This window comes from Acipenser ruthenus, chromosome 10 (genome assembly GCF_902713425.1).
Source record: "Acipenser ruthenus chromosome 10, fAciRut3.2 maternal haplotype, whole genome shotgun sequence".
Taxonomy (NCBI): Eukaryota; Metazoa; Chordata; class Actinopteri; order Acipenseriformes; family Acipenseridae; genus Acipenser; species Acipenser ruthenus.
Genome location: NC_081198.1, coordinates 33,300,784 through 33,323,412, shown reverse-complemented (window position 1 = coordinate 33,323,412; position 22,629 = coordinate 33,300,784). Strand labels below are relative to the sequence as shown.

The window sequence follows — 22,629 nt, the reverse complement described above, 5'->3', positions numbered from 1 at the left end:
GATTTAATATTATTATGACCATAAGACAGAACAAGGCACAACAAAATACATTCCTCATTCTTTGTGGGGGGCCAAAATCTATCCAGTTTTACAGCTGGGTTAAGTTAGAGACAAGTCATGTGGCTGAGTGAACTTTCAATGACTGCCTCTGAAGGCACGGGGTGCTTTGACTTTGAATGTACTTATTATCCACGTTTTACCAAGAGAGAACCTTTTGAGACGAGACATCTTGTTTTCCAGGCTTTAAGAACTCAGATTATACATTTTGAATAGGATTTAAAATGCTGAATTAACATTACAACAAACTTGACAAGGATGCTGTTGTATCAGCAATTGATCTACTTGATCTTACGGCAGCATCTATAACACGACAGTTATGTGTGACTACTAGGGATGCAACATCTCCTGGATGATGGAGTGTCTCGGAGGTACCAAAACACAGATACAATGTAGTCTGAACAGCCATCCACTCTGATTTACATTACCATTTACTAGACCACTACAAGACCTTGCATCGAGTCATTCACGCCAAGTAGCATCTGCTTAACTCAATTTATTTAGCAGTGTGTCAAATTCCCCAGCAACAGTACATTTCTTTTTATAGCCAGAGAACCACGATCAGAGGATTAGAGCAAGGTCTCTTTGTCCAGGTAGCGTGGACGGTGTTCAGCCCATTCTCTTTGGCTTTGCAGCAGCCCTGAGGTGAATATACCTGACGCTTTAGAGTGTTAGAATCTGGGGATATAATAAAGGTGCATGTCCTTCCATCTGTACCTAGTAAGTATGTCTGAGTTCAATGTTTACATACGTTTAGAAAATCACATATCTGATGAACCACAAATTAAGAATATCAGAATCTGGAATTGATAAGCCTGTCTCTCTCTATATATGCATGTAAACGTATTTATTTTCACAGTGTTCAAACATAAAGCCTGTTCAACTCTATTAATAAACAAGAATCAAAACAGCCACAGAGTTGAAGATAACATTATAATATGATTTGAATGGAATGAGGAAGGCTGTTTTTTTTTAAAACAGGCAAGGCAGATGAACCAATAATATAAGTCAACATTGGAGAATCCAGAACCTCTCAGAATGACCACAAAGATAATGTAAAAATGCATGAAAAATTGCAAATGACAGTTACATGAGGTACTGGAAGTTATATTTGGAACAGCAGCACTGTTGATAAGTGAGTTGGTTGCTTATTCAAAGAGTTTAGCATAATTATAGTAGTGGCTCAATGGCAGCAGTAACATAAACAAAAGTCTTTTAACATAAAAAGTGCTTTTGCTGAATGAATCAGGGAATCTGTAACCACAAATATCCTGAACAATTTGGATCATTAACTTTACCATTACAGCCTCGCCCACAGTTAAGATATGAACAATGATTGCAGGTCATGCAACAAATGTACCATACTATTCACTTGTAATAAAAAGGCATGTGGATTACAATGCTCTCCACGGAGGACTGAAATGACACGATCATTGTAACTTTTTCCAGGCCTCCACAGGTGAAGGGCTGGAACATTAAGGAAATATTTAACATGCTACATTTCCTTAATAGGTATTGTCTTACCCTTCTACAATATAAAAGTGCGTTCTACCATATCAAAGCAAAGAACAGTGAAGGAATGGTAAAGAATAGGTTAGCATTGTAAAACTGAGAGAAATATGGCATACTGAAAACATGACAAACCATTGTAAACTATGGTAAATGCATATGGAAAAAAATACATGTGTAAACACGTGTTTCTTTCAAAACTGCACATTTGAGAGTTAAAGTGCATGACAGGTAAATGTTTATGTATCCCATTGTACATCCTCAGTCCCAGTCCCATAACACTGTATTGTAGTAGGTACAGGAATAACATAAAACAAAAATATCCTGGTATATAGGTTGCTGTTCCTTGGGCTTGACTCAGGAGGGCTTTCAGCAAACCATTCTGTACTTATAGTGAGCACTCAATTTAGAAGGGACCAACAATCTTTAGAAATGGTTTTGGGTCATTGAGTAATTTACTCTCCAATGTATTAATTATTTTATTGACAACCCAGACTTATTGGTCATGTGTTTCTGGCAATTCACAGACAGCTCAAATTAGCTGTCCCAGCATTTTCTAGCTACAGCATACAGTATATTCTCAATTGACTATTGAGAAGACGGGAAGCAACGAAGTACAAGAAGCTTGATAAGTCAAGCTGTGTGAACTTAAGCTGTGCAACAAAATTGCTATGCATTTTCATTACCCATTACATTTAAATAGCACCCTTTACACAGCTTATCTGGAGTGCTACATACACAGATGCATAAAAAGTACAGCACCAGCATTTTCAAGACATCCCAGATTAAGGGCCTCATGCACTAAACGGTGGCAAATTACCTGAAACACTGCGTGGTAAGAGAAAAACATACTGCGTACAAAAAGGAAGGTGTGACCGCTCTATTCACTAATATAATAATATGCACGAATAAGGCGAGCTAAATGATTCATTTGCCAGTCATCATAGCACATGAAATGCTGCACACGTTACACACCCTTTATTTTAGTATATGGGCACTCCAAAGGACAGGTAGTCCATCTCTTACTTTGTCAGAATGACAGCGACCAAGGAGGCAGCAGCCGGCACCAGCTACATCTTCAGTGGGTCTCCGTAGGATGAGGGGAGGCGGCCCGTTGTTACGCAGACTTCTGTATCCCCACAGAATTCAGTATCCCCTTAGATTTGACGCCTGCGTAGATCAAGATCGCTAACCGTGAACGCTTGATGTTTCTGAACAGTATTTACATGTGATAAAATTAAAATGTGTTTTAAAAGAAAAATACAGTTTTAAAAGGTTACTTTTAATCAAGGGTTTTGTGTATTGAGCAATGCAGGAGGCTGAGCGTAATATAGAAAATCAGTGTTGTTAAATGTGCTGTTTTGTTTTGTTACAGAATTAGTTTGGTCTTGATTTCAATATTTGTTGCAAACTGCCGCAGAACTCAATGGCAGTGCTTGAGAACACAGCGGGACTCAGGCACAGGGATATCGCACAGCCGCGTCCAGCTTTGAAAAACTGCTATTCAGTAACAGGCTTACTGCGTGGTAAATTGGTTACCGCTGTTTAGTGCATGAGGCTCTAAGTGTGTTCTCTCCACTTGACTACAATATGTTATATAAAGCCAGTTTTCCCATACGACACTGCTTCAGTTGCTTTCTATATATAAATTCAGCATTTTCCAAAGGGACTGCTGTATACCCAAGACCACAGTAGATTTCCTCATAAATCACATCATCCTAAAGATCCCCTGAGAAAGCAAAAGAAAAAAAAAAAAAGCCTGTTCAATTATGATTAAGTGGTAAAGGTTCATATATCCTGCTGAGTGTATGTGTGTATATATATATATATATATATATATATATATATATATATATATATATATATATATATATATATATATATTAGAAAAAAACGAATGGCTGAAATTGATTTGTTCTGCTTTCTGCTGAAGGCTCGTAATCGTTCATCAATGAGCCAAGGGGGTGAGGAGCTCTTGGGAGAACCGGGGAGATCTCCCAACCGGGGGTGATCTCCCAAGAGCTCCTCACCCCCAAAACCAACAGGGGGTGTTAATAAACCAATCCGCTCCTATTGTAGATGACCAACAAAACCTTTCAATTAAGTGTATTTATTTGGATTCATGATAGAGACTGGTTCTTTTGAGTGTGCTTACTCATTTACAAAGAGTGCAGGTGGTGGTGAACTTATAATATTTATGCAGGTTCGCCCTTTTCTTACCAGCTAACCTTCAATGGGAATGCAATATACAATGGTCAAGCAACAATGATACACCAATTGCTATAATGGTGCCACAGTGGTAACCGTTTTCATATTTTAAGATAATTATATTAATTATACACTCTGAAAATCCACTGCAGAGGCATGTCATCTGTCTTTCACTTGAAAGCTAGCTACGTATGATGCATAGGGACAAATTGAGAAGTGTAAAGGCAAATTAAAACAGTTAGTGCAGTCTTATAGAACAAAACCCTTTACCTGTAGGGTTAAATCAATTAGAGGGATGTTTTTAGCTCTGGTGGTTTTATCGGTACAGTGACCTTATTTGCAGTATGATAACAGACTTTAATCACTCATGTACAATGCATGATAAAAGTACAAAAGTTCAAAGACACAAAATTTGTATCACTTACAGTCATGCTCCCAGATCTACATACACGATTATAAACAGTCAAAGACTATTTTGTAAGTTAAACATGTGTTGCTTTACAAAAGAGAAGTTGAACTATGTTCTGGGGACCCCCTGGGCAACCTCTTTGCAGGTTCAGAACCACTGGTTTAGAGACTCTGACTTTTGCTGCAACAATCGTTTTAAGCTAGCAGAGGGGGTACTTGAGTAAAGATCTCTTAAATAGCATGAAAGTGAAAAACAAATTTAAAACACGTTCCCAGAACCAGCATTTTTATGGAGTAAATATTAATCCAACAGTTTCCTAAAACAGGTCCTGGACAGGAAACCATAGTGACTTTGCGGAAAGCACTACAGCTGACTGGATCAGCTAACTAACAATAGCGCCTTCCCACCCAGCCTGGGTCAGGGAAAGGACACACAGCCAATACAATGGTGATGATGTGACAAGTATGTCAGTAACATATACATCTCAGCCCCAATAGAAACATCAGTATGATCAAATAAGAGACCTACAGTATATCCATTTAAAAATGTAAGCATGTCTGTGACAGGGAGGACCCTGTCGGTGGTTCTGGTGCTGATGTGTGGAGCTGGGACGTGTAACAGGAGGTGCGTTGCTAGGCAACTAATTGAGCAGGTAAGCTCGCCCGGCGCTGAGCTGATCAAGAGGCCCGGATTAGTTGAGGGGCGTGCCCAGGGAGGCTGCGCGCAGCTCAAGAAGCATCTGCACCACAGCTTGAGGCGACTGCACTGCCATGCTACACAGAGGGGCGCTTTGTTTATATCAAGAAGAGCGTCCGCTCCACAGGATAACTACTACAGAACCCTTCAACTGCAAGACGATGCCTGTGAAGGCGCTGCCCAGCCAGGACTGTCGTAAAGACCCAGAGTCACTGGGAGGCCGGGACTTCAGGAGCAACAGCAGTGGGTTAGTTTAGGGGATGTTGATCCCAACCAGAACAGAAAGGATATTGTAGTGTAGTAGGTTCCTGAAGCGGGACATCTCTTTTAATGAGGCTAGCGCTCACCTTGTGTGGCAAACTTTTTTGTTTAGCTTTGTTTTCTTTATTAAATCTGACACTAGGGCTGCCATTGCTGGTGCCCTAGCGACAGCCTATGTTGTTATTAAATCTGCGTGCCTGTGCGGCGTGTCATCACCCAATGCTCTGTGTCTGACTTATTATTATTCAGTGATGACCCCTGCACGGAACACTTTAGAGGTAAAACTGCAAGAGGTAAAACTATAACTAATATTAACCATAGTTGACAAAGTGTTGGCTTTCAAACATTTTGCTAAATAAAGCTTTCATGATAATGTATTTGAAATTTAAATTGTGGTATTATTTCAGAATTTATCTTTATGAACACAGTAGCCATATAGTAGTGCTGTGATGTAGCAGACCCATAACATCTGTCTGGCACACTCTGCTGGTAAAAAGACGGTATTGTGTCTTCAAAAAAAGCATTTGTGCGGTATTGCTGCGTCAGGGTTGAACTTGACTTGAGTTACCACGATTTCTGAATCGGTATCAGGGAACTGTGGGAAAAATGGAGGTGTATTGCTTTGTGGGAGAGCATTGCATAGCACCTGATTGTGTTCTTTATCCTTCAGAATTAAATTCATAAGAACCTTTTTGTTAAATTTGCTGGACAAGGGACTTGTTCCTAATAAGGGCTGGGTTAAAGGTTCTCTGAATAAGCAGCCTGAGCAAAGGAATATGAAGTTCAGAGGCAGAGCGTGTGAACCCAATGGGAGATTAGTCTTTCCAATCTCTCCTGCCGGGAAGTCTCAATAATAATTATCGTTTTTTCACACTGAAAAGAAAATGAGTGAGCAATTGGAAAAGAAAAATTCAATATTTCCAATTACAGCCTGCATTATCATGCCTGTTCCTTTCATAGAAGGCCAGCCAGGGATATAGCTAACGACACACAGCTCTGTTTTTGGGTTAGCTATGCCATCAGCAAAACCTTTCCTAATGGAATAAGGGACAGGTAATAATCATCAATAATCCATGCATTGAGAACACTTATTCAAAAGCAATTTGCAAAATATATGTGCTCACACTTCAAAAAAGCATTCAAACACAACACATTTTAAAATACCCAGTAATATATGCGTTGAGAAAACTGTGTTATTAAAAAGCAAGAAACATAGAAATGTACTCTTCTTGAAAGCCTTCTAATACAATGGAAAACATGCAAATACCCTTTAGAAAATATACACGAGAGGTGTGAGGTTCCAAGTGAGGCACCAGGGCGATTGTTTTTATTACATTGCAACTTCACTTCCAGCTGTTTCTGTGAATGTGCTAACTGTCAGATATTCAAACCTTGTGCTTTCAGTCTCCAGGGAAAATACGACTCACTAAGTTCTGTGTCTAATTTAAGGGTCTTTTCAGAAGCAATGTCTGTAAGGCACCAGATACTTGGAATAAGCTACCATTGCTTTTTGAAGTCTGTAATATATTTAAATCAAGAAAAATACTGCTGCTAGTGAGTTATGGGCTGTCGGAGATGGTAAAAAAATCTAAATAGTGTGTCTGTTGTATAAGTTGTAATTTGAATGCTGGGTGGATTTTAAATGAAAAATTGAATGCCTTTGTAACTGTAATATAATGTTTTACACTTATGGGACAATGACATTGGTGTGCTGTGTAACAAGGTTATAATGGCACTCCTGAGCTTTATTGTTTACAGAGGAACACTCCACAGCAATACATATCTCACTTATATCTTATATACTTCAACTTTTTAAAGATATTTATTTACCTCTGCTTGTCTGAAATAATCATGGTAGTCTACTGAAAGAGCTAACTTTTCTCGAGCATCCCTGTGAAATGTTTCTCAGTAAACTGTGGTTTTAGAACAGGTGTAGTTAATTAGTGTCATCGTTTATGTTATTAATAACAGAACGGCTGATCTGTTATCAGAAACCCTGCTACATACAGTATAAAAGTGCTGTAAATGCACTTGGAGTTGTGGAATTCTCCTGGAGCATGTAGTTTAACCCTTGAATTGTTTGTGCTTTAATTTCATTTTTATTACAGCAAATGTCAGGAAAACTAGTTGACAATATGCCATAGAAAATAATCATCTAATGCATGTCTAGTAGTGGCGCATCCAGTAAAGGTGCTCCACGTAGAGTGCAGGATGCGCCCTATAGCCTGGAGATCACAGGTTCGAATCCAGGCTATGTCATTGCCAACCATGACCGGGGGGTTCCCAGGAGGAGGCGCACAATTGGCCAAGCGCCGCCTGGGTAGGAAGGGCTTAGGTCGGCACGGCAATCCACAGTTCACGGTGCACCAGTGACCACTGTGGCTGATAGGGCGCCTGCGTGTCTGCAGTGGAGCCATTCAGATCTGTGTTGTCCTCCGGCACTATAGGTCTGATGGCTTTGCTGTGGATCCGCATTGCGAAAAATGATGGCTTGGCAGGAACACGTTTCGGAGGACGCATGTTTCAGCCTCTGTTTCCCGAGTCGCCGGGGGGTTGCAAACTATGCAGAAAGATAACCCAGAGATAACTAACTAAGTAGTTTATGAGATTCTCAAAGCCTGAGAGATTCTCAATTTGTCAAGGTGGCAAAAAGCTGATATTTTTAATAAAAACATTTTGGCAAATCAGTGTAATCTGTTTATTTATCCTGCTTCAGTTCTTTGAAAAATAATGGTATATATATACAGAGTATAAGCCTTATTTTAGAAGTAAACCTGTTCTACAGGGTCACTTATGACCTAGTTTCTGATTATTTCAACTAAACTGTATATAAGTGTTTTTATAGTGTTTTATTAATAGGCAGTATTAATACAATTATAATTGCTCATTCTTGCAAACAGCACCTGGAATTGCTGTTCAATCCGAGCAGAAACTAGCACTTTGAGGTTGTAATGGCTCCGCATTACAGCCCACTGAATTGAATGGAGAGGCAAGGGACTAGATGCGAACCGCAAACCTTACAGTTCAAAGACAAGCGTCTTACCAACTATACGTGTTTTATCATCAGCCGCTAGGAGGCTATCCATTCTGAATGTTTTTATGTACTTACAACTCTCAGGTAAGGGGAGCGGCCATGGGATTTCAAGATTTAAACTCGATGTGGGGGGTTCTTTAACAGTCTTATAGAATAAAACCCTTTACCTGTAGGGTTAAATCAATTAGAGGGATGTTTTTAGCTCTGGTGGTTTTATCGGTGCAGTGACCTTATTTGCAGTATGATAACAGACTTTAATCACTCATGTACAATGCATGATAAAAGTACAAAAGTTCAAAGACACAAACTTTGTATCACTTACAGTCATGCTACCAGATCTACATACACGATTATAAACAGTAAATATTAATCCAACAGTTTCCTAAAACAGGTCCTGGACAGGAAACCATAGTGACTTTGCGGAAAGCACTACAGCTGACTGGATCAGCTAACTAACAATAGCGCCTTCCCACCCAGCCTGGGTCAGGGAAAGGACACACAGCCAATGCAATGGTGATGATGTGACAAGTATGTCAGTAACATATACATCTCAGCCCCAATAGAAACATCAGTATGATCAAATAGGAGACCTACAGTATATCCATTTAAAAATGTAAGCATGTCTGTGACAGGGAGGACCCTGTCAGTGGTTCTGGTGCTGATGTGTGGAGCTGGGACGTGTAACAGGAGGTGCGTTGCTAGGCAACTAATTGAGCAGGTAAGCTCGCCCGGCGCTGAGCTGATCAAGAGGCCCGGATTAGTTGAGGGGCGTGCCCAGGGAGGCTGCGCGCAGCTCAAGAAGCATCTGCACCACAGCTTGAGGCGACTGCACTGCCATGCTACACAGAGGGGCGCTTTGTTTATATCAAGAAGAGCGTCCGCTCCACAGGATAACTACTACAGAACCCTTCAACTGCAAGACGATGCCTGTGAAGGCGCTGCCCAGCCAGGACTGTCGTAAAGACCCAGAGTCACTGGGAGGCCGGGACTTCAGGAGCAACAGCAGTGGGTTAGTTTAGGGGATGTTGATCCCAACCAGAACAGAAAGGATATTGTAGTGTAGTAGGTTCCTGGAGCGGGACATCTCTTTTAATGAGGCTAGCGCTCACCTTGTGTGGCAAACTTTTTTGTTTAGCTTTGTTTTCTTTATTAAATCTGACACTAGGGCTGCCATTGCTGGTGCCCTAGCGACAGCCTGTGTTGTTATTAAATCTGCATGCCTGTGCGGCGTGTCATCACCCAATGCTCTGTGTCTGACTCATTATTATTCAGTGATGACCCCTGCACGGAACACTTTAGAGGTAAAACTATAACTAATATTAACCATAGTTGACAAAATGTTGGCTTTCAAACATTTTGCTAAATAAAGCTTTCATGATAATGTATTTGAAATTTAAATTGTGGTATTATTTCAGAATTTATCTTTATGAACAAAGTAGCCATATAGTAGTGCTGTGATGTAGCAGACCCATAACATCTGTCTGGCACACTCTGCTGGTAAAAAGACGGTATTGTGTCTTCAAAAAAAGCATTTGTGCGGTATTGCTGCGTCAGGGTTGAACTTGACTTGAGTTACCACGATTTCTGAATCGGTATCAGGGAACTGTGGGAAAAATGGAGGTGTATTGCTTTGTGGGAGAGCATTGCATAGCACCTGATTGTGTTCTTTATCCTTCAGAATTAAATTCATAAGAACCTTTTTGTTAAATTTGCTGGACAAGGGACTTGTTCCTAATAAGGGCTGGGTTAAAGGTTCTCTGAATAAGCAGCCTGAGCAAAGGAATATGAAGTTCAGAGGCAGAGCGTGTGAACCCAATGGGAGATTAGTCTTTCCAATCTCTCCTGCCGGGAAGTCTCAATAATAATTATCGTTTTTTCACACTGAAAAGAAAATGAGTGAGCAATTGGAAAAGAAAAATTCAATATTTCCAATTACAGCCTGCATTATCATGCCTGTTCCTTTCATAGAAGGCCAGCCAGGGATATAGCTAACGACACACAGCTCTGTTTTGGGGTTAGAAACCCTGCTACATACAGTATAAAAGTGCTGTAAATGCACTTGGAGCTGTGGAATTCTCCTGGAGCATGTAGTTTAACCCTTGAATTGTTTGTAGTTTAATTTCATTTTTATTACAGCAATGTCAGGAAAACTAGTTGACAATATGCCATAGAAAATAATCATCTAATGCATGTCTAGTAGTGGCGCATCCAGTAAAGGTGCTCCACGTAGAGTGCAGGATGCGCCCTATAGCCTGGAGATCACAGGTTCGAATCCAGGCTATGTCATTGCCAACCATGACCGGGGGGTTCCCAGGAGGAGGCGCACAATTGGCCAAGCGCCGCCTGGGTAGGAAGGGCTTAGGTCGGCACGGCAATCCACAGTTCACGGTGCACCAGTGACCACTGTGGCTGATAGGGCGCCTGCGGGTCTGCAGTGGAGCCATTCAGATCTGTGTTGTCCTCCGGCACTATAGGTCTGATGGCTTTGCTGTGGATCCGCATTGCGAAAAATGATGGCTTGGCAGGAACACGTTTCGGAGGACGCATGTTTCAGCCTCCGTTTCCCGAGTCGCCGGGGGGTTGCAAACTATGCAGAAAGATAACCCAGAGATAACTAACTAAGTAGTTTATGAGATTCTCAAAGCCTGAGAGATTCTCAATTTGTCAAGGTGGCAAAAAGCTGATATTTTTAATAAAAACATTTTGGCAAATCAGTGTAATCTGTTTATTTATCCTGCTTCAGTTCTTTGAAAAATAATGGTATATATATATACAGAGTATAAGCCTTATTTAGAAGTAAACCTATTCTACAGGGTCACTTATGACCTAGTTTCTGATTATTTCAACTGAACTGTATATAAGTGTTTTTTATAGTGTTTTATTAATAGGCAGTATTAATACAATTATAATTGCTCATTCTTGCAAACAGCACCTGGAATTGCTGTTCAATCCGAGCAGAAACTAGCACTTTGAGGTTGTAATGGCTCCGCATTACAGCCCACTGAATTGAATGGAGAGGCAAGGGACTAGATGCGAACCGCAAACCTTACAGTTCAAAGACAAGCGTCTTACCATTCAAGTAGTGTACGTGTTTTATCGTCAGCCGCTAGGAGGCTATCCATTCTGAATGTTGTTATGTACTTACAACTCTCAGGTAAGGGGAGCGGCCATGGGATTTCAAGATTTAAACTCGATGTGGGGGGTTCTTTAACAGCGTAGTTGTTGAAACAGCGTAGGTAGTCATGTCTGTAACATTATTAAAGTCAACAGTTTAAAGAACACCACCACCCCTTTTCTGTTTCTTTTCTTGAGATTTGCCAATTACAGTATATTTACGTACTATTCCAATTCCAAAGTGAGGCAACAAACAACACAGAAATATACAAAAAAGGCTTTAAAAAGAACGCACTACTCAATTAAATGGTGGCGGATTGAAAAAACTCAAATCATTGGGACTTTGAGAAAATCAACATTTTTTTCACAGTGTTTGAGAGTATTTTTTGTCTAAGTAAAATTGCAGCGTTGATCTTAATTTAAGATTTAAATGGTGGCTGTAGTTATATATACCAATTAGATAAATGGAATAGACACCACTGTTTTAAAATGGATTACAAAATAAAAATCAGAACGTCTAAAAAAACCTTTAAAAACTTTACATGGGGGGTGGTGGCAGGTAAAGGCAAACTGTTATTATTTAGAATAAAAGAGATAAGCTCTTTAACTTTAAGTTCACCCATTTTTAAGAAGTTTTCTGTTTCACAAAACTGATCATTTTCCCATTGGCAAAAACTGTACCCCGTGGAGTGCAGAATGAGTCATGCAATCAAGATCCCAGTGGTTTGAATTCCGTTACCCCAGGTTGCTCTTCGCTGGGGGCTCACAGGGAATGCTGAATTTGCCTTTGTGATGCTGCAGATTACAGAAGGAAAACAAATGGGGATATTTCGCCTCAGATGCTTCAGTGACCCCTCAGAATCCATGCAGAGACAAGGCAGGCGCAGCTGCTAAACCAAGCCCTTCAGAACGGTAAGTGCGTTGCATCAGTGCAGTGACAGGGGGAAGAAAAGAGGGGTCAAAATAACTGCACTGAAAAGAAATAATTCATTGAACAAAACAGAACATTTTGAATAGAATTTTTGTTAAGTTCACAGAGGTCTTACATGTTTTCTTTCAGTCAAAACTTTATTGTACCTGTGCACTGCTCTGTTTGTTTGGTCAGAAAGTGTTTTATCAACGGTAAATGTTTTTGTAAGGCCCAATCTTAAAACTGTTTTTTTTAATAACACTGTAAGAAATTTCTTGTGGCCACCAAGATTAAAACAGGAACAAGATTAACACTATCAACTGCATGGAAAAAACTGATAAATCATGTGAAGGTTATGATAGCAGGGATGTGACCCCATTTTGGTAGGGTATAAATGTAGATCCATAAGTACATATGGTGCAGTAGAAAGACAGAACTGGAAACATGATGAAAGTGCTGGTTCCTATCCTGGCTTTCCTGGCTATCACAGATGGACTCATTCGGTGAGTAAATTGCTCAATTGAAAATACAGATGGATTGATTTCAAACAGTTGTGGGATAATCTTTCAAGAAAAATATTATATTCTAACACTCTATTTGGACATATAGCGTGTGTTTGCTATGACAATTCAAACAAACTATCGATGTTCTATGATCATTTAAAAGCTAAATCTACCTCTGCAGTAGGATCACAATAATCCTGGTATTTTGGATCAAAGTAATCCTGATCTCCTCTTCAAATTCTGAAAAACCCAACTGCAACATTTAATCGTGATCAAAAGTGCGATCGGATTACCAAAACAAAATCTGGATCACAGTAATCCCGATCGTATTTCGATGTTTTGAAAAACCCAATTGCACAATATAATCCAGTTCAAACATGTTAATCCGATTACCAAAATTTTGAAAAACCGGCCCCTGAGCATTAACTTGCAACTAAGTTTTATACCATTGGAGAAGTTTTGGGGGGAAAGGTGATTCCTGGTGACTGGTATTCATCAAAAAAGAAAGAAACTTGCACCCACAAGAAAATGAAATTCAAGTACACTTCAGAAATAGTAAAAGAAACATAATAATGTGTTATTAATAGTCATGGATACATTACATGCATACAAAAAGGCAAATACATGGACCTGTATAAAACTTTGTAATAGTAAATCTGCATGTCAGTTTTGAGGTTTTAACCCTGTATTTTCCATCCTTTTTTAAAAACTTTATGAAACGTATATGCCTTACAAAGATACCCTACAGTTCTAAATGTAATCTACATAATGATACAAATCTAGGTCTCTAGAATAGGTGGAGTCAGACAGTGGCTACACACCCTTTACAGAGGACAAGCTTCCATTCCTCTGTACAGTCTGTTTCCATTCCAAACCCACACCCACTCCAGGACTGTCTGCTTATTTAGTTTCTGAGCAAGGTTAAGATACTGTTAAATAGTGACACACATGGTGTAAAGTATTACAAAGCGCCTACAGTGTTTACAAGAAATGCTTTCTTGCTCCGTCCTGCATAGTCCATATCGCAGCGTTATATTTTTAAACATATTGTGACTCACACATTATCTGGGGATACATTTCTTAATATTCACTCGGGAACGTTCGTCAAGAGAGAGCATGATCGGGTTACACTGCGATGTTAACAAGAACACATTCTTTCTCCTGACATTCTTTCTCCTGGCATTGTTCCCTTGTAAAAGTTGGAAAAAAGTATTACATAGTTGATTTACCAATGATGTGTGAATAACAATATCAAAATAATTGGGATTACATTTATGCTGAAAAGTATATTGCTACGATAGGGACAGCACAGGATACAGCCATGGTAAAGTAATGTGTTTCTTGAAAACACTGCAGGGGGTTATGTAACACTTTAAAGACAGTACAGTAGGTGAAGACAGTTAGCATGTTGCTTGCATAGTGTCTCACTAGATCACACAGTCTGCACCAATTACAACAAGCATGGCATTCACCCGCCAGCACAGCTGTAAAAATTCACAAAAAAGTAGACCACCTTTACCTCTATCGACTGTAAGTTTGACAAACAGATAGATGGACAGACACCTTCAGATTCCGATATTGTCAATGACCTTGATGTCCAGACCAAGATTCATCACAGCTGCTTCTATAATGCATGTGTTGAATTCAATCCAGCAATGCACTCTTTTGACATCCATTTAATTTAAAGAGGTTGGATCCAAAGTTCCATTCTCTAACATGAAGTTTATGACTACACCTGTAGGGGCTGTCAGAGCTGATAGTAGGCTAGCAGATCTTGTTTTCCTGCTCCTGAACTGACTGGTCGTTTTCATCTAAACTGCAGGGTTCCTCTCATGAAGTTTAAGTCCCTCTATGAGCAGCTCCTTGAGGAGGGACAGCTGAAGAACTTCCTTACGAATCAGCAGCTGAACTCTGATGGCTCCTACAATGAACCACTCCTGAACTACAAGGATGTAAGTCAGATACGCTTTTGAAATCGTATTTATTTGGTTTTATTTCTTTGATTGTCAATTTAAACACTACAGCTTTTGAGTTCCTATATAGCTTGTATGCGTAACTGAAGTTAAAGCCACAGAAAAATCTTGTACTATTAATCATTTATAACCCTATATATCAAAAGAAATAAATGAATCAACAATATTATTATAGCCACCCTACTATGCATGTGTCTTTCTCTATCATTACAGACATGGAAATAAGGCTCATAGCATAGCAGTTTGATCCATTCCTGGTTTTACTATGAGTTTAATAAGACACACCCGAGTTTGTCATCTATACACTGGGGCTAATCAAGCTCATATTAAAATCTGGAATGGGGGAGACTGCTATGCAATGGGAGTCTTACTTCCATCAGTCAGTTATTTGTTTCTATCAGATGTGACTTCCATCTGATAGTCAAACTATGCTACCATTTACGTGCATGTGTTCCACTTTTCTTTAATATGCAATATTGTTCTGTTCCAGATGGCCTACTTTGGACAAATCAGCGTCGGAACCCCACCTCAAAGCTTCTATGTCCATTTTGACACCGGCTCCACTCACTTATGGATTAACTCTGTCTACTGCAAGAGCGAGGCCTGCAGTAAGTACCTTAAAACTGGGCTTGTCACTAATATATATATATATATATATATATATATATATATATATATATATATATATATATATATATGCTGCCAACTGCCAATATCCCAGAAAAATAACAATATGCATTTGAACTCACACCTGTACTCTTATAATACTGCTATATAAGTCACACATGGACTGGAAGGTCAACTCTTATGCCATATATATGGTAACTCGTTTGATTGTGAAGCTTCCCTTCCATGCATGTATTGCATGTGTAGAATTGAGGTATGCAAGTATATCCCAGTTCCGCTGCACTACACATTCCCTTCCTCTTTGCAAAACCCATCATCTTCAGATGACCCACACCGAGTGCTGCAGTTAAATAGCTTGGGATATTCGTTTCAGCATAGTCTTAGGTTTCATATGTTTCTATATGTTACGTGACATATGTTTCCAAGTACATGTCTAACTTGTTCTCTAATCATTGTATGTGATGCTTATCTATTGTGGCTTAAAGCAACAGTGCTTCATTTAACTGCACATATAAAGAATGTCAAGAATTATAGGAATAACAACTACTGTACATTTAATAATTGCAGTATACTGTAACTACAGTGCACACTGTGTTTTCCAGAATGTATATTTTCACCATACAACAACTTGAATGTGTAGATTCCTCATCCATTCAAACTCCTCTAGCTTGGTGGGACTTATATGAATATTATTATGACTTCATGTTTAGAAATGGAAGGTACTCTCCTTATAAATTACATCTGAGTAATGTTGTTTCACTTATCTAATTTAAAATTGAAGCTTGTTAAGGATTCACTTTTTCTGAAATATGTGGAATGACTTCTGAAAAGTCATGAATATCTATGACTGAAAGACTTCAATAACACTTTCTTTTTACAGCCATGCATCATCTGTTCAACCCTGAGGCATCCTCCACCTATTACAGCAATGGGCAACCCTTTTCGGTGCATTACGGCACTGGGAGCCTCACTGGGGTAATTGGGTATGACACTGTCTCTGTAAGTACCAGCACAATATCACCAGGCAATTGCTTTTCATATATACATTTTTAAATGTACTGTAATGAAGGTACTTTATTTTCATTTGTTTTTATTTTATTTAAAATTTCTTGGGGATTTAACATTATTTATAAGAAAGAAAAAAAAAACCTGGCGAAAACAATCAGTGAAAATAATTATTTATTTCCACTTTCCAGGTAAATATTGGGGGTACTTTGCAAATGGAAACCGTGTAAATCTGGTGACGTTAACCTGTATCAGTACTTAAATTAAGTATAGTAAACCAACAGCCTCATATTACACTAAAACTATTATTTTTAAACATATCTACTGAATGTTATGTCATTGATTTTCTTGGTGTAGATCAGTATTTTCACAGCCACAACTGGGCTAAATTGTTGGTGAAAATACAGCCCTATAGTTTATGTAACCATATACATTTCCCAGTAAACACTAAGAATAAAGGGTAATGTAAGCCCAAGCCTCTTTATCAGAAATAGTCCATCTTTAAATAATCTTGATCTTATTATGCATCATACAAATCTCCCATCAGGACAATCACATGTATCATGATACATATCGCATCTTAAAATAATGTAGCCTTACACCCCTACACAATTGAATAAATGTTTCTCTAGATATATATACAAGCGTGTAACATGCAGACTGACATACATCAAGATTTGATACACTCAGTGTGCTAAAGAACTTCATTAGCCAGTTACATCCGGGGATAATAAGTCATTTCAAAGGAAGCTTATCATTACATTATGGATATTTTAGCTCCAAGGCCTTAAGGTCACAAACCAGGAGATCGGGCTGAGCACCAACGAACCTGGGAACAACTTTGCAAGACCACTGCATGATGGGATCATGGGAATGGGTTTCAAGCAGCCAGGGGGAATGACCCCTATTGTGGACACAATGATACAGGAAAACCTGTTGGAAGAACCCATCTTTGCTTTCTACCTGACCAAGTAGGCCTTTTTTTACTCAAAGTAAACAAGATATTCTGTTTTATAAGGGCTTCTGTTTTACAAAGGTCGGGGAAGGGTTTTCAGTGAACAAGTTGTTGGATACATAACTACAAAAAAAAACTATATGAACATAATTTAGATATTTTATTTAACATCATGTAATCAAAGAAACTACAAACTGATATTGCAAGAGTGTCCCGGAAGCCATAATAGTAGTACAGTATTTCATGTTAGATTTTGAAATGTAACATTTTTCAATTTTTGTCAGTTTTTTGTATATGAAAAACTACAAAGCAGTATGTAATTCAATATGTTAACGTAACATTATTGAGCATGTTTTGACCATAGTTGTACCTTCTCTGCCATGGCTGTAATTACAAAATCACAGATTATAAAGAAAGCCTATATGGCCTACAGTAACTGTATGAAAGATTCGTGACATACGTAGAGATAGACGGACATGTTCATTTTTACCCAGATTCTTTATACTCTCAGAATGTCCAAACCAAGTTTAGTCAAAATTGGGAATGGCATTCTCTAGAAGTATCACCTACTCTATGCTTCCCCCAGCAATGAATAATCATTTTCTTGAGCAGGGAGTTAGGGATGGGGGTGGAGTTTAATTTAGCCACCCATGATTTTTTTTCAAATAGTATCTTTATTGCGTGCAAAATAGACTGCAGTTCCATTGACGTAACATCAGAACAACAGCGTCTCCAACTGCACTCCACATGAGTGCTCCCTGTAAGTTGTTTTCAACTTGATTGAATGACACTGACCTTTGAAGTGCATCCTATATGTCACACAGGTGTATTTACGCTGTCAACTGTTCTCAAAGAAACAAGGTGGCAACCCTCTCTATTTTGTATTCTGAATCCAAAAAACGTGTTTAAATTCATAAACATGTTATGCTTTTCAGTTCTCCAGGACATGGAAGTGAGGTAGTGTTTGGAGGAGTAGATCCTACACACTACACTGGTGAAATCCACTGGGTTCCAGTCGCACCTGGAAGCCACTGGCAGCTTGTTATGGAAAGGTAAATCCTCTTCCTATTTTAATTTTAGAGTAAGTAGCTTCAAATGTCATGTTAGTTGCTTTTTTACATTGCACAGTGTTTTCAATCATTCTGAGTGGTTTTACCTGCCTTTGAACATGTTTTGAGCTTGTCTGTGACTGGACAGCCTTCCTTATTCCATTCGGATCATGTGTTAATGTGTTCTTTCAACTCAGTCTCCCCTATTATCTCTCTTTCTTTATAAATCTATCATACACTAGTTGGAAGAGCTGAAAGGGTAAAAAGCAGGGTCAAATGAAAAGGCAGATTCTGAGAAAAATTAGGATTGGATATTAGCAAGAGAACCCAGAACCTCTGATAATGATTACAAACATCATACACAGATACACATGAACAAGAAGCTAATCCAATGACATTTTCACTTTAAATTAAATGTCGTGGTTGTTCTGTTACTTGTTTTGTAGCATTATCAGGATCTTTTAACATTTCGTGTAAAGATCATCCGGTCCATACTGTTTTAGACTTGTCTAGAGTTAATGCTTTGTGAACAGGGCCCAGTATTTCATAAAGTCACATTATTGTAGTAAGCGCTCAGTCCGATACACAGAGGGGGAATTCAAGGGTTGTGTTCACACCCTGTCTAAAACGTTTTATTTACTTACTTATTTAGCTGGTGGGTTTTTGTTGTTGTTTTTAATGTGTTTTTGTGTTATGTTTTGTCAGGCTGCATTTGTGGACTGTGTATGATGCACAATACCTCAAGTAAAAGCACTTTGCAAATCTCCTTTTAGTTTTGAGATCGACCATCAGGAGACTGGCTGGTGCAGTGACGGATGCTCAGCTATCGTGGACACTGGTACCTCTCTCCTTACCTGCCCCCCACAATTTGTCAACGAGCTATACCAGAAAATTGGAGCTCAGGCCAACGAATATGGAGATGTGAGTTTAAAATAGCTAGAAGTTTTATGATGATAATATAAGGAATAACATACACCCAACTGTGCATAATAAGGCAGCAATTTTATCTTAGGTTTTTGGTGACATCAAGCTCAAGCGATTTATCAATGTTACCAGTTTTGGTTTATATTATTTGACATAACAGACTGAAATTGTATAACTAACCGTGTTTATTTTAAACAATTGAAGAAGTGTTGAGAATAACATTGGAAAATAGAATTAAAATTATAAAACAAGTTTATTTTTAAGTAATTTTAAACTTTATTTTACAGGGGCAATTTCATTATACAGGTCTCGCGCCACAATGGTGGTGTTGCACCACCACTGTATATAATAAGACTGTAAAACACATAAGTGCATAAAAAAATGATTGTTCACCATATATAATAATAATGATAATAATAATAATAATAATAATAATAATAAAAATAGTCTAAGTGCTATTAACTGAGACACACTCACTTTTCCATATCTGTAACAGTGGCCCTATACTGCAATAGATTGCCAGAATATAAAGACTATAAATCGTCTTAATTTTTGACATAATATATGCGTTTTGTATAATTTTTTAATGCTGTTCTTGCGCAGAAATTTTTTTTTTTGTTTGTTTTTTTACCAGGCATACTCACTAATTTCCTTTTTTTCAACAATGGGGAATGCTCCTATAAAGACTCCCAAAAGCAAAAAAAAGCTGACATTTCTTCCACCTCTGTGAAACTGTGTCAAATTACATTAGTAATCCTTACAAAAGTGTACTATAGTAAAAGCTAGTGGTGGCTTGTCAGAAGATTTTAAAATACATAAGGTTATTTATTTATTTATTTATATGTAATAATGCAACAATAAATAAATATATAGCTTTTACGCGGAGGCACCCATCCGATCCAAATTCTCCACTCAGTCACTGCTGTACGTTAGAAGGAGGAGGAAGTCGTGCTCTTGTCTCCTCTGTAGTTAGGATTAGCACTTCTATTAGTCAGTCATATTCTTCCACTTCTTCAGAAGGCCATCTAAAAATTAGCCAAGGATGACATGCCCCCCCCTTCCCTCTTGCTTGTTTTAGCCAATATGTCTCACTAGTTTATTTTTATTTGCAGTACGTTGTAGACTGTAACAACCTGAACAACCTGCCCACTCTGACCTTTATTATGAATGGAGCACATTTGCATTTGGAGCCCTCTTTCTATACCTTGGTGGTAAGTAAAATGCAATATCATCTGTGACAGTCTACTAATGCTGTCAATATACTGGAAACTGAAAGTATGTCCAACATGTATCCATATTCAGTTTCCTTTGGAGTATTCTGGGTTCACCACTAAGTTTGGGGAATATATATATATATATATATATATATATATATATATATATATATATATATATATAAATAGTGTAAATATTTATTTATTTAATTCTCCTGTAGTGTAGTAAGAAGCATGGATAGTATAATGAATAATGTTTTGTAGCAAATGTCCATTCGAAGGAGAACGCAAAATCAAATGGCCGTTAATTGCTGATTATAGCAAAAAAACTTAAATATTTTGTACACTAAATAAACTGGATTTAGAAATATGTTAGTCGCATAGTACAAGATGTAATAATGTTTCTCTAAACCACAGAAATAACTAATTAAGTTATTTAAACAATACTACAAACATTTTCACAAACAGACAGAAATTGTCACGGTTACTCCAGTTGTGTAATCACAATGTTATAATAATGAGTCACATATGTACCAAATGATTGATTGATAGATAGATAGATAGATAGATAGATAGATAGATAGATAGATAGATAGATAGATAGATAGATAATGTTGACCATAACACAGGAAGCTCAATAGAGAAGAAGTTGGAATTGAGTTGATCAGTAATAAAGGTAATAGCAAGGTAATAAAAACCAAAATTAGAAAATGAAAAGCTTCCATCCATCAATCAGGCAGCTCCATTCCAGGGCATTACTACAGAGCAGATGACCACGAAACATTTAGACAGAATACCCAAGTTAAAAAAAAGAAACGGAAGGAATGCAGCACAATATCGCCCTCATCTTTAGATTGGTATCTTACTTTCCTGAAGTGGTGAACTACAATACGGTAAAGCCCCCTAATCAAGGTTATATTGCTAAAAGAAATGTCTACACTAGAAGTCTGTAAAAGCCAACAGTTTTAATGATGATGATAATCTCTTAATGTTCTGTCTTGGCAGTACCACCTTAACACTGGAGAAAAGTACTGCAGGTTGGGCATTGAAGGTTCCCATGAGGAATATCGAGATGGACAACCCTTCTGGACTTTGGGAGATATCTTCATTAGGCAGTTTTACACTGTCTTCGACCAAGGGAACACCCAAGTCGGATTTGCTAAGGTGGCCTCATAACACTGCTCCAGCTGCCTGGCAAAATGCATGTTGTAGTTCCTAAGTAGAGAGCCTCTTTCATACTAGCTTTAATAAAGTAACAAACTACTATTTTGATTGATCATCGTAGAATAGAGGAGATTAAAATATATAAATGAATACAAAAGTAGACTGCAGTGAGGGTTGTCTCTGTATCAAACCAAAGTCGTCAATTCAAGTCAAGTCAACTGTCCACATCCTTGTATCTTAATAATGAAAGCCTGGGCTCCCGAGTGGCGCATCCAGTAAAGGCACTCCGCGTGGAGTGCAGGATGCGCTCTATAGTTTGGGCTTCGCGAGTTCGAGTCCAGGCTATTCCACAGCCGACCGTGGACGGGAGCTCCCAGGTGGCAGCGCACAATTGGCCAAGCATTGCCCGGGAGAAGGGAGGGTTATGTCGGCCAGGGTGTCCTCAGCTCACCACGCACCAGCGACCCCTGTAGTCTGGCTGGGCGCCTGCGGGCTTGCCTGTAAACTGCCCGGTAACTGTATTGTCCTCCGATGCTGTAGCTCTTGGGTGGCTGCATGGTGAGTCCGCAGTGTGAAAAAAAAGTAGTCGGCTGACAGCACACACTTCGGAGGTGTGTGTTCGTCTTCGCCCTCCCGAGTCAGCGTAGTGGTGAGCTGAGCTTAAAAAATAATTGCCCATTATAAATTGGGAGAAAATAATAAAAAATAATTGGCAACGACTAAATTTATAAAAAAAAATAAAAAAAAAAAATAATGAAAGCCTGTTGTCTCTTGAGACAAATGTAGCCATATTCAGCAATTTATTATTATTGAATTAAATCGCCCAGCTGCTACAATGCTATAATATTTAATAGTTTTAAATGGTAAACCAAAGTAATAAAACCTAATCCTTTTTGCATTTTTACTAAACCTTTACATCTCTTGACGATTTTGCTTTTTTTGTCATCAGTCTCTAAATAGTATCTAAATAAACTGAACACCAGTGTACCAAACTATGAAAGTGAATGTGCATCTTAA

General features: G+C 38.5%; 2 protein-coding genes across 3 annotated transcripts in view; one reads left to right on the top strand and one right to left on the bottom strand.

The window, feature by feature from the left end:
- The window catches only part of LOC117405963 (tensin-1-like), a 298,134-nt gene that overhangs the window by 252,586 nt on the left and 22,919 nt on the right, over nt 1–22,629 (bottom strand). The window lies entirely within an intron of this gene.
- On the top strand, nt 12,643–22,431 carry LOC117407111 (gastricsin-like). The gene is made up of 10 exons (XM_034924484.2): nt 12,643–12,701; nt 14,524–14,653; nt 15,165–15,282; nt 16,182–16,300; nt 17,084–17,277; nt 18,197–18,313; nt 19,084–19,231; nt 20,347–20,442; nt 20,730–20,751; nt 21,473–22,431. The coding sequence occupies exons 1-10, from the start codon at nt 12,643–12,645 to the stop codon at nt 21,622–21,624; spliced, it is 1,155 nt and encodes a 384-aa protein (XP_034780375.1). The 3' UTR covers nt 21,625–22,431.

What these genes read in the sequence shown, in the direction of transcription:
- LOC117407111 (XM_034924484.2), top strand. Translation starts at nt 12,643, where the DNA reads ATGATGAAAGTGCTGGTTCCTATCCTGGCTTTCCTGGCTATCACAGAT. An exon ending in TTTGCTTTCTACCTGACCAA is followed by an intron (nt 17,278 to 18,196) that starts GTAGGCCTTTTT and finishes TATGCTTTTCAG; the next exon opens with TTCTCCAGGACATGGAAGTG. An exon ending in AGCCCTCTTTCTATACCTTG is followed by an intron (nt 20,443 to 20,729) that starts GTGGTAAGTAAA and finishes GTCCATTCGAAG; the next exon opens with GAGAACGCAAAATCAAATGG.